Source organism: Macaca nemestrina, chromosome 1 (genome assembly GCF_043159975.1).
Source record: "Macaca nemestrina isolate mMacNem1 chromosome 1, mMacNem.hap1, whole genome shotgun sequence".
Lineage (NCBI taxonomy): Eukaryota > Metazoa > Chordata > Mammalia > Primates > Cercopithecidae > Macaca > Macaca nemestrina.
In genome coordinates, this window is record NC_092125.1 from 221,624,831 (window position 1) to 221,637,681 (window position 12,851).

General features: G+C 44.8%; 1 protein-coding gene across 5 annotated transcripts in view; it reads right to left on the reverse strand.

Moving 5' to 3' along the window:
• Nucleotides 1-12,851, reverse strand: part of LOC105473242 (vacuolar protein sorting 13 homolog D) — a 284,106-nt gene that overhangs the window by 108,148 nt on the left and 163,107 nt on the right. For all 5 annotated transcript variants that reach the window (XM_071100479.1, XM_071100476.1, XM_071100469.1 and 2 more), the window contains 2 exons: nt 2,104-2,253; nt 724-820 (listed from right to left, as the gene is read on the reverse strand). In XM_071100479.1, the coding sequence (XP_070956580.1) occupies nt 724-820; nt 2,104-2,253 (247 nt within the window). The remainder of the gene's footprint in view (nt 1-723; nt 821-2,103; nt 2,254-12,851) is intronic.

The window sequence follows — 12,851 nt, forward strand, 5'->3', positions numbered from 1 at the left end:
AATATTTAGTTTAGGCTTCAAAAGACTGAGTATTATTGACTTTTTTCGAAGCTGTATACACAGCCCTGAAAAGCCCATCTAGAAGCAGGAGGAAAGGCCATGATGAGGAATCTAAAAGAAGCAACAGCTCAATTATTTCTGTAGTACTGCTGGAAACCTGGGTTTTTCAATAGCTTATCTTACTCGCTTCTACAAAGAAGAGAGTAAATAAGTAGAAACCTTTGTAATTACAGAAAAGCACAAGGGTTTGGATGTCAAAAGTTAACGAATTGAGGCTAGCCAATTTTATTTTCTCAACTAAACCAAAGGAACTGCCAAAAGGATTTCTGATTCTTGGCCTGGAGTCTGTTTAATAAACAAAGGTTAGGAAACAAAGTGGTTTGCTAAATGACTAACATCATTTTTGTCATCCTAGAGCAGATGAATAAAAAAAATGCAAAGCAAAGAGGAAGAGTATACTGCTTCCCAAAGGTGCACCACCAGATACTCCAGGCTTCCAGAAGACCCTCTGAATGGCTCCTTTAGTTCACAAAGATAACTCAGACAACAAGTAATACTTTGAAAAAGCACAGCTGAAACACAAGCCTTAGCTTCCTAGCTCAGGCTGAGATGTGGAAAGGGAGCCTATCAGACACCAAGGGACTACCTATTTTTACAAACAGACTCAAAAAATACCATCTTTGGACCGATTCCCAGACACAGACATAGAACGTTCCACATTACCTGATTCTGCTTGATCGTAGCCAAAGAAACTTAGCAGCTTGAGGAGCAGTTTCTCCTCAATTTGCACTGTGAATCTCTGAGCTGTGACCATCAGATGCTAGAGATAAAGAAATTCTGATTTAAAGTGTGAACACCAGAAGGGACATTCATCTGTGCTATTAAGAAGGCCTCAATGACATGGTATGCTTTCATTAATCATGTGGCTTTACAACTATAACGCCAAATTATTTCTGGCTTATCTCTCTATATATTGTTATGATTAAAAACTCCAAAAGATGTTTAATAGATGATTTGCCATTCTATTGTTTGGTTCCCAGGAAATCTGGGCCTCATTAGTCAGGCTTCCAGCCTCAGATGCACTGTGGTGGATGAACTTTATGGTGTGTGCTCAGATGGATGGCAGCTAATTTAAGGAGCTTCATGGCTGGGCTTGTGGATCCAAGGGCTACAGGCAGGCTTGATCCCATGAGCACTGGTGATAAAGGACCAGAAATATGGGAAGCAACCGCTGGTCGGCTCCCACTTTTCCAGAGTTTGCTGCTGGAACAGCTAGCTTGTGCGTGGAGACCCCTCCAAGAAAGAAAGTTTATCATTTGTAACTATCTGCTGCTTTTGGCAAACAGTGTGGTAACTTAGGTAGCAGCACGTCTGTCTCAAGGTCAGACCCATCATAGCCCTTTCCCAATATTTCAGGGTTATTCTTTGTGTGTGTGTGTGCGCGACTGTGCCCGCGTGCACGCATGTGGGCACACACATGCAGACACACATCTCACGCTGTCACCTAGGCTGGAGTGCAGTGGCATGATTGTGGCCCACTGTAGCCTCAAACTCCCAGGCTCAGGACCTCTGCCTGCTAAGCAGCTGGGACTACAGGTGCTTGCCACCAGGTCCAGCTAATTTTTGTATTTTTTATAGAAATGGGGTTTCACCATGTTTCCCAAGCTGGTCTCAAAATCCTGGGCTCAAGAGACCCGCTCGCCTTAGCCTCCCAAAGTGCTGAGATTACAGGCGAGAGCCAGTGAGCCCAGCTGGGGTTATTCTGTTTGTAATAACAGATGTGGATCATGCCTGGTCTTGACCTATCTAGAAGATGCTTTCCTACAGTGACTTCACTCTGATGAATATGGACTCTGGCCTATATGGACTCAGTACTATCAAACTATCACCTGCAAGGTCACTGAAAACACAACTGAGAATACAAAGGGCCAGAAGGAGGAGTTCCTGTCAATTCCTCCAAACAATCTATTATGCCACACATGGCTTAACCCTGCAGAGCTATTCCCATCAGCATCCGGCACTGCTGCTCTGAGACTTGGCTGTGAGAGAACAAATCAACTTTCCACCATGGCATCAACCCACCAGCCTCCTCCACCAGCCCACCTTGTAGATGTTGGTCAGTGCACTCTTACTGGGGAACTTCACTGCGTTGACTTGCACGGCTGGGCCGGTCTCAATGACCTCATTCTCATTGCTCAGGGGAGTCACATAGAGCATGAAGGGCTGCGTGGTACCAATGAGCTGATTGTCCACCTATGACCATGGAAAGGTAGCAAAGCAAAAACAAACAGTAGCTCAGTTTTCATTTTTACACTTGAGTGGGGCGTCATAATGCACAGGTTGCTCAGAAAGTACCCTTATCATTTCACTCGATCTCAACAGCAGCTCACAAAAGGGCAGTCATAAAAAGTTAGCGGTCATAATAACAGACTCCATTAGAGGAGTGCTTTGCTAAGAGAATAGATTTTAAGTTTTCTCACCACAAAAAAATAAGTAGGTGAGGCAATACATATATTAGCTCAATTTAGCCATTCACACCTAAAAATATTTCCAACATCATGTTGTACATGATGAATATATACAATTTTTTTTTTTTTTTTTTTTTGAGACAGAGTTTCGCTCTTGTTGCCCAGGCTGAAGTGCAGCAGCGGAATCTCGGCTCACTGCAACCTCTGCCTCCCAGATTCAAGCGATTCTCCTGCCTCAGCCTCCTGAGTAGCTGGGATTACAGGCATGCACCACCATGCCCGGCTAATTTTATATTTTTAGTAGAGATGGGGTTTCTCCATGTCGGTCAGGTTGGTCTCGAACTCCTGACCTCAAGAGATCGCCTGCCTCAGCCTCCCAAAGTGCTGGGATTCCAGGCATGCGCCACCATGCCCAGCCAAATATATACAATTTTTATTCACCGGTTAAAAAATCAGCTATTGGCCAGGCGCAGTGGCTCACATCTGTAATCCCAGCACTTTTAGAGGTTGAGGCAGGCAGATCACGAGGTCAGGAGTTCAAGACCAGCCTGACCAACATGGTGAAAACCTGTCTCTACTGAAAATACAAAAATTAGCCAGGCGTGGTGGCAGGCACCTGTAACTCCAGCTACTCACGAGGCTGAGGCAGAAGAATCGCTTGAACCCGGGAGAAAGAGGTTGTAGTGAGCCAAGATCGCGCCACTGCACTCCAGCCTGGGTGACAGAGCGAGACTTTGTCTCAAAAAAAAAAAAAGCACTTTGGGAGGCCGAGGCAGGCGGATCACAAGGTCAGGAGATTGAGACCATCCTGGCTAACATGGTGAAACCCCATCTCTACTAAAGACACAAAAAAATTAGCTGGGCGTGGTGGTGGGCACCTGTAGTCCCAGCTAATCAGAAGGCTAAGGCAGGAGACTGGTGTGAACCCGAAAGGCAGAGCTTGCAATGAGCCGAGATCGCGCCACGGCACTCCAGCCTGGGCAACAGAGCGAGACTCTGTCTCAAAAAAAAAAAAAAAAAATCAACTATTTGAAAAAAGTAATTTTTTAAGTCCATGACCTGCTTAATGAAAAAAAATTAATTAAAAAAATAAAACAGGTGATACTAGGTGCAAAGCTCCATGCCAGACACTTCATATGCATGATCTCAAGTCACACCATACCTGTAATGCTGTCGGTAGTTAAACTAAGGGTTTTGCTGCAGTCCTTACAACAACTTCATGAGCTCTGTCCTTATTTTATAGATGAAGAAGCTGAGAAGAGAGGCCCTTGCTTAGGGTCACAGTGCTGGTCAGTGGCAGAACTGGAACCTGAATCCACGTCTGTCTGACCCCAAGGTCAGCACTCCTAAACACTATACTGTGGATGCTTCTCTTGAGCTCCAAATTCCTTGAAGACAATTTACATTAGAGAACCAGGAGCTCAAATGGCTACCAAATGGGAACAGCTCCCTCTACTAAAGTCAACTCCCTTCTTAGGAATGACAGTGGCATTAGGGTTGACTCTATTTACGCAGCCCTGATCAGTGCCATCACAGAGGACACTCGCCACACTCAGATGTGCATGGATGTCTGGAGGCTCCTTGCAGGAAGCAGCCATCTTCATGTTCTGTATCACATCGAAGGTCACCACCAGGAAGAAGAAAAAGAGATCATCTTTTTGGGTGCCCCTAAGAGATCATTTGCGGGTGCTTTCCACACACCCCTATCTTATCACTTCCTAATCCCCTAAAGTCTAGGTATTATTCCTCCCCATTTTACAAACAAGTAGACAGAAGCTTAGAGAAGTTATGTTACTTGCCCTCATTCGCACAGCTTGTAAGTGGAAGAAGTGGGATACAAACGCAGAGATTTCTGGCACCACGGAACCCTCTGACCTCTCCATTGTATTGCAGGGATTTCCACATAGACATTTGTGTACAACCGGAAATGACTTTCCTTCTGTTGGTTCTCAGGGCAGGGATAATGGCAAGAGACTTGGAGTATTTTTTCCTACTTCCATTCCTGCCTCCTACAATGTATTCTCTATATAGCAGCCAAAGTGGTCTTTCAATGAAATATAAATCGAGTCATACACCTCCTTCCTTTGCATTCTTCAGTGGTGTGCCTTTCTCTTAGGATAAAACCAGACTTCTCACCACAGCCTCTAGGGCCTGCATGAACTGGCACCAAATTCTCCAACTTCATCACACACCACTCTTTCAGGTTCCCTACCATCCTCACCTGAGTCTCCTCATTGTTTCTAAAATGTGGGCAAGTCCTTCCTTCCTCAGGGTCTCTGAACTGTCCGAAATGGTTTTCCTAGCGACCATCTCTATGGTTTGCTCATTCTATTCCTCCAAGTTTCAGTTCAGCTCTTATTTCCTCAGGAAGATCTTCCCGAGCCACTTTTTCTAAAGTAGGACTTCATCTAAAGTAGCCGTTCTTTACAGCAGTTATCACAGCATGTCATTATTCATTTGCTTGCTTGCCTGCATATTTATTGGCTGACTCTCTCTCTAGGCTGTTGGCTCAAGAAGAGCAAAGCCTGCATTTTTGAAGTCATAGCCGTATCTCCAGAACCTAGTACAGTGTCGGGCACACACTTGACGCTCAGTAAGAATGGATTAAATGAATGAATCATTGCCTATCTCATCCAATATATGAAATGGCAATAAAGGGCTCAACCATACTGTCTTTTCCTTTGTTCTTTCACTAAACACATCTGACACAAGGTGTCATAACTGAGAATTACTAATTCTAGCTAGTTTTATTCTCCCAATTAGATTGGATGCTCCCTAAGGAGAGGATCTCTATTTTCTATTTTTAAAAATTCCTTCTTGCTGCACTGTAACCACAGTAAAATACAAACCTGCTTATTTTCTGATTTGCAGCATACATCACATAAAGAGGTATTATAGGAAAAAAACAACTTTTTGGCCAGGTGTGGTGGTTCACGCCTGTAATCCCATCACTCTGGAAGGCCAAGGTGGGCAGATCACCTGAGGTCAGGAGTTTGAGACCAGCCTGGCCAACGTGGCGAAACTCCGTCTCTACTAAAAACTACAAAAATTGCTGGGTGTGGTGGTGGGCACCTGTAATCCCATCTATTCAGGAGGCTGAAGCTGGAGGATCACTTGAACCCAGGAGGTGGAGGTTGTAGTAAGCCAAGATCGCACCACTCCACTCCAGCCTGGGCGACAGAGTGAGACTCCGTCTCAAAATAAATAAATAAATAAATAAATAAATAACCAAATAAACAACTTTTTAAGCTACAGAACAAAGTTAGTAAAACTAATGAACAGCAAATGGTTCCTTGAATCATCTCTGTAAGGTCAAAAAAAAAAGGAGGACAAAGAAAAATAGCTGCAAGATATTAACCTTTTATCTGTGCACAAATACATAGGATACAATTAGCCTGAATTCTTTGTTATTCATGACATATAATAAAAGAAAAATTTCTTCTGAGAAGAGGCTCTGGCCTCGACAGTCTGGATGGAACTGCATGACACGTTAAGGGAGAGAAGGAGCCCCAGTCATGGGAGACACATTGCACATTCCCAGTCAGAATGCAGTTTGTCCATTTGGGAAAAAGAACCATAGTCTGGGGCTTTGGGTTCTTCTTTTGGAAATGTCTACCAGGAACTAGTTTCCTGAACACATTTAAACTTTGATGCAGGTTATAAAGGAAAAGCGTTCCAAGTATGATGTCACAAAGAGATAGAAGTTGTTTTGATAGCACAGTAACAGTACTCTGCCAAAAATTGTAAAAGTCAACTTTTTCAGAACTCCGAAAGTTAATAAAACACTTGTGACAATCTAAGGAGCATTTATTCAAGAAAATAAGCTGAAACTCAGTAAGAACGGCGAGCTGTGTGGCATTTTAATTTGTCCTAGTCTCTTTACTCCCACCCAGCTCCACAGTAGCCTTGAAAATCAACGGCCCTACAGTCACACTGAAAACAAAGCAGTCCTAGCAGACACTCCAGGAGCCAGAAGGAATACGCAGCTTCCCCAGGAGTCCCATCCCCAGACTTGTCAGTATTTGGCTTGTCTGGCATCTCTCTCATTCCTGATATTAATAATCTGTGTCTTCTCTTTTTCTCCTCATCAGACTAGTTAGAGGCTTATTCATTGTATAGATCTTTAAGAATAACATATATCTCCTATTAGTTCTATCCCTCCTGAGAAGCCTGACTAACACAGATTTTGGTACCAGGAGTGGTTCTAGAGGAAGAAAATATTAAGGATGGAGTTCTTTCATTGGCTTTGGAGTTTCTGGAGTTGGCTGCTTAATATGATTAGACCCCAAAATGCTAAGGACTCTACTTCTAATAGTATGGAGAATACTGATAGTCCTTGGCATGAACTGTTTGGAGAATTATGCAAAATAAATGCATTTGACACTCCTGATTCACCACTCGAGAAAGGCAAGGAGTTTAGTGACTCTATACATAATACCTTTGACCATATGTAGAAAACCAAGTAACATAACGAAGCTGGTTGGTTGCTCCTAAGTTCAGTAGACAAAGTGATGAAAGAAAATAATAAACTCAGGGATTCTGTCTCCCAGCTTCAGAAGCAGCTACTGAGCCTCAAATCTGCTAAGATTGCCCTGAGTAAGAGTCTTATATCCTGCAAAGAAAGAGCTGAAATTGTGGAAAAACAGACACAAGCTCTTATCATGCAAGTGACTGACCTGCAACGAAAGATGCATGCACAGCCTCACCACGTGTCTACTGTTAAAAGTGAGGGCACTGATTGGATAAGAATGGGACCCTGTAACTTGGAATGGGGATGTGTGGGAGGACCTTGATGAAGCTCAGGGAAACTGAGTTTATAAACTCTGATGAGCCTTTTTTGCCAGAAGGAAGAGCTTCCTCATCTCCAGCAGTGGCAACATCCCCTCCTCGACCTACGCTGTCATCAGCTTTCCACCTTTGTCTGAGGAGATAAATCCTATGCTGCCTGAGGCAACAGTGATGACCTGACAGCTGTCAGGCAAAATAATGTTGATTCTCCTCAGGAGCCACCCCCAACATCCCTGTTTGCTTCTAGACCTATAACTAAACTAAAGTCCTGGAGGGCCCCTAGAGATGAGGTTGAGAGTGTGACTCATGAGGTGTGCTACGCTCCAAAAGAACTGTTTTGAGTTCTCTAATTTATATAGACAGAAAGCTGGAGAACAGGTATGGGAATGGATATTAAGGGTACGGGATAACAGTGGAAGGAACATAGGGTTGGATCAGGCTGAATTTATTGATCTGGGCCCACTAAGTAGGCACTCTGCTTTTAATCTTACAGCTTGGAGAGGTAAAAAAAGGTTCTAATAGTTTATTTACTTGGTTAGCTGAAATATGGATTAAAAGATGGCCCACTGTGAGTGAGCTGGAAATGCGTGATCTCCTTTGGTTTAATGTAGAGGAAGGGATCCGAAGGCTTAGGGAGACTGGGATGGCGGAATGGATTAGCCACTTTAGACCTACTCATCCCAGCTGGGAGGGTCCAGAAGATAGACCCTTGGCCAATGCCTTGTGAAACAGATTTGTAAGGGCAGTACCTGCATCTTTGAAGAGACCTGTAATTGCTTTCCTTTGTATGTCAGATCTAACGGTGGGAAGAACAATCATTAACTACAAAAGTTAAATACAATGGGAATAACTGGATCCCGAGGTGGCAGGTTGCTATGTGGCAGCCCTCAATCGTCAAAGGCAAGGTGGGCATAGCTACCACAATGCACAGCAGAGGCAAAGTGGCAATTAGAATAGTCTGACTCATGTAGAGCTCTGGCCCTGGCTAATTAATCATGGTGTTCCTAGAAGTGAAACTGATAGGAGGCCTGCTGCATTCCTACCTAATTTATACAAGCAGAAAACTTCTAGGCTGAATGGACAAAAGACTAGTTTGAATTATAAAAACAGAGAATCATGACCCCTCAGCCAATTTCTAGACTTGAGCCAGTTTACAGACCCAGAACCCCTTGAATGAAGGGGAGGCCGGATCCCCTTGAGGAAGGACCCCACTACACTGCTGACAATTTATGCGGTCAATCTTTCTCCCATCCTTCCCCAAGGAGACCACTGGCCTTTTACCAGGGTAACTGTGCATTGGGGAAAGGGAAAGGATCAGACATTTCGGGGACTACGGGACACTGGCTGTGAGCTGACATTGATTTCAGGGGACCCAAAACATCATTGTGGTCCTCCAGTTAAAGGAGGGGCTTATGGAGCTCAAGTAATTAATGGAGTTTTAGCTCAGGTCTGACTTACAGTGGGTCCAGTGGGTCCCCAGACTCATCCTGTGGTCATGTCCCCAGTGCCAGAATGCACAATTGGCACAGACATACTCAACAGCTGGCAGAACCCCCACACTGGCTCCCTGACTGGTAGGGTGGGGGCTATTACGGTGAAAAAGGCCAAATGGAAGCCCTTAGAGCTGCCTCTACCTAGAAAAATAAACCAAAAACAGTATCACATCCCTGGAGGGATTGTGGAGATTAGTGCCACTATCAAGGACTTGAAAGATGCAGGGGTGGTGATTCCCACCACATCCTTGTTCAACTCTTCCATTTGGCCTGTGCAGAAGACAGACGGACCTTGGAGAATGACAGTGGATTATTGTAAGCTTAACCAAATGGTGACTCCAATTGCAGCTGCTGTACCAGATGTGGAGTTTCACTGCTTGAGCAAATTAACACACTTCCTGGTACCTGGTATGCAGCCATTGACTTGGCAAATGCCTTTTTCTCCATTCCTGTCCACAAGGCCTACCAGAAGCAACCTGCCTTCAGCTGGCAAGGCCAGCAATATCCCTTTACTGTCCTACCGCAGGGGTATATCAACTCTCCGGCTTTGTGTCATAATCTTATTTGGAGAGACCTTGATAGCCTTTTGCTTCCACAAAATATCACACTGGTCCATTACATTTAAGACATTATGAAGACTGGATCCAGTGAGCAAGGAGTAGCAAACACACTGGACTTATTGGTGAGACACTTGCGTGCCAGAGGATGGGAAATATATCCGACTAAAATTCAGGGACCTTCTACCTCAGCAAAATTTCTAGGGATCCAGTGGTGTGTGGCCTGCCAAGACATACCTTCTAAGTTAAAGGAGTTGCTGCGTTTGGCCCCTCCTACAACCAAGAAAGAGGTACAATGCCTAGTGGGCCTATTTGGATTTTGGAGGCAACACATTCCTCATTTGGGTGTATTACTCCGGCCCATTTATTAAGTGACCCGAAAGACTGCCAGTTTTGAGTGGAGTCCAGAACGGGAGAGACGCTGCAACAGGTCCAGGCTGCTGTGCAAGCTGCTCTGCCATCTGGGCCATATGACCCAGCAGATCCAATGGTGCCTGAGGTGTCAGTGGCAGATAGGGATGCTGTTTGGAGCTCTGGCAGGCCTCCATAGGTGAATCACAGCAAAGGCCTCTAGGATTTTGGAGGAAGGCCCTGCCACCTTCTGCAGATAACTACTCTCCTTCTGAGAGACGGCTCTTGGCCTGTTACTGGGCTTTGATGGAAAACGAACATTTGACTATGGGTCGTCAAGTCACCATGCGACCTGAACTGCCTATCATGAACGGGGTGCTTTCTGACCCACCCGTCTAGCCATAAAGTGGGTTGTGCAGTGCAGCATTCCATCATCAAATGGAAGTGGTATATATGTGATCGGGCTCGAGCAGGTCCTAAAGGCCCAAGTAAGTTACATGAGGAAGTGGCTCAAATGCCGATGGTCTCCACTTCTGCCACCCTGCCTTCTCTCCCCCAGCCTGCACCAATGGCCTCATGGGGAGTTCCCTATGACCAGTTGACAGAGGAAGAGAAGACTAGGGTCTGGTTCACAGATGGTTCTGCATGATATGCAGGCACCATGTGAAAATGGACAGCTGCAGCACTAAAGCCCCTTTCTAGGACATCCCTGAAGGACAGAAGTGAAGGGAAATCTTCCCAGTGAGCAGAACTTCGAGCAATGCACCTTGTTACACACTTTGCATGGAAGGAGAAATGGCCAAATGTGTGATTATATACTGATTCATGGGCTGTAGCCAATGGTTTGGCTGGATGGATCGTCAGGGACTTAGAAGCAGCATGATTAGAAAACTAGTGACAAAGACATTTGGGGAAGAGGTATGTGGATGGACCTCTCTGAGTGGTCAAAAACTGAAGATATTTGTATACCATGTGAGTGCTCACCAATGGGTGACCTCAGCAGAGAAGGATTTTAACAACCAAGTGGATAGGATGACCTGTTCTGTGGACACCACTTGGCCTCTTTCCCCAGTCACTCCTGCCATCACCCAATGGGACCATGAACAAAGTAGCCATGGTGGCAGGGATGGAGGTTATGCATGGGCTCAGCAACATGGACTTCCACTCACCAAGGCTGACCTGTCTATGGCCAGTGCTGAATGCCCAATTTGCCAGCAGTCGAGACCAACATGGTGCCCTCTATATGGCACCATTCTTCTGGGTGATCAGCCAGCTACCTGGTGGCAGGTTGATTATATTGTACCTCTCCCATCATGGAAAGGGCAGAGTTTGTCCTCACTGGAATAGACGCCTACTCCAGATATGGGTTTGCCTATCCTGCATGCGATGCTTCTGCTAAGACTACCATCTGTGGACTCACGGAAAGCCTTATCCACCATCATGGGATTCCATACAGCATTGCCTCTGACCAAGGCACTCACTTTTTGGCTAAAGAAGTGTGGCAGTGGGCTCATGCTCATGGAATTCACTGGTCTTACCATGTTCCTCATCATCCTGAAGCAGCTGGATTGACAGAATGGTGAGATGGCCTTTTGAAATCACAATTACAATGCCAACAAGATGATGACAACAGCTGGGGCAAAGTTCTCCAGAAAGCTATGTATGCTCTGAATCAACATCCAATATATGGTACTGTTTCTCCCATGGCCAAGATTCACAGGTCCAGGAATCAAGGGCTGGAAGTGGAAGTGGCACCATTCACCATCACCCCTAATAATCCACTAGCAAAATTTCTGCTTCCTATTCCTGCAACATTATGTTCTGCTGGCCTAGAAGTCTTAGTTCCAGAGGGAGGAACACTGCCACCAGGAGACACAATAACAATTCCATTAAACTGGAAGTTAAGATTGCTACCCGGACACTTTGGGCTCCTCCTAACTTTAAGTCAAGAGGCTAAGAAGGGAGTTACAGTGTTGGCTGGGGTGACTGACCCGGACTATCAAGATGAAATCAGTCTACCACTCCACAATGGAGGTCAGGAAGGTTATGCATGGAATACAGGAGATCCATTAGGGCATCTCTTAGTATTACCACGCCCTGTGATTAAGGCAATGGGACACTACAACAGCCCAATCCAGGCAGGACTACAAATGGTCCAGACCCCTCAGGAATGAAGGTTTGGGTCACTCCGCCAGGAAAAAACCCCTACAAAACCATGACCTGCTGTGGTGCTTGCTGAAGGTAAAGGGAAGACAGAATGGGTAGCAGAAGAAGGTAGTCATCAATACCAGCTATGACCACATGCCCAGCTGCAGAAACCAGGACTGCAATTGTCATGAGTATTTCCTCCTTCTTTTGTTAAAAACATGTTTGTGCATGTATACACCTGTACTAAAAAAAAAGTCTTCATTTTATTTCCTTTCTCCTTCATCACATGACATAAGATTTATTGACTTCATATCAGCATTCAAGCATCGTTAACTTTACGTAATAGTATTTGGGTTGGGGATTGGGGTGTTTCCAGCTGTATGAAGGATAGTTGCATTATGTTAGGTGTCATTATGACTTTATTATTGTCTTTATTTGAAGATTATGTATGATCTCAGCAGCTGACAAGGGGTGGACTTGTGATGGTTAATACTGAGTGTCAACTTGATTGGACTGAAGGATACAAAGTATTGATCCTGGGTGGGTCTGTGAGGGTGTTGCCAAAAAAGATTAACATTTGAGTCAGTGGGTTGGGAAAGGCAGATCCACCCTTAAACTGGTAGGTGCCATCTAATCAGCTGCCAGCAAATATAAAGCAGGCAGAAACACGTGAGATGGGCCTAGCCTCCCAGCCTACATCATTCTCCCATGCTGGATGCTTTCTGCCCTCGAACAACAGACTGCAAGTTCTTCAGCTTTGGGACTCAGACTGGCTCTCCTTGCTCCTCACCTTGCAGACAGCCTATTGTGGGAACTTGTGATCATGTAAGTTAACACTTAACAAACATATATATATATATATATATCTCTCCTTTTAGTTCTGTCCCTCAAATACTACACCGACTACACTGGTAATATTCTTTGCTTTGAAATCTATTCCGTCTGATGTTAATCTAGTCATTCCCACTTCCTATGACAAGTGTCAACATGGTATATCTTTTTCCATCTTCTTTCCTTTTAACCTATTTGTGTCTTTATCCTTAATG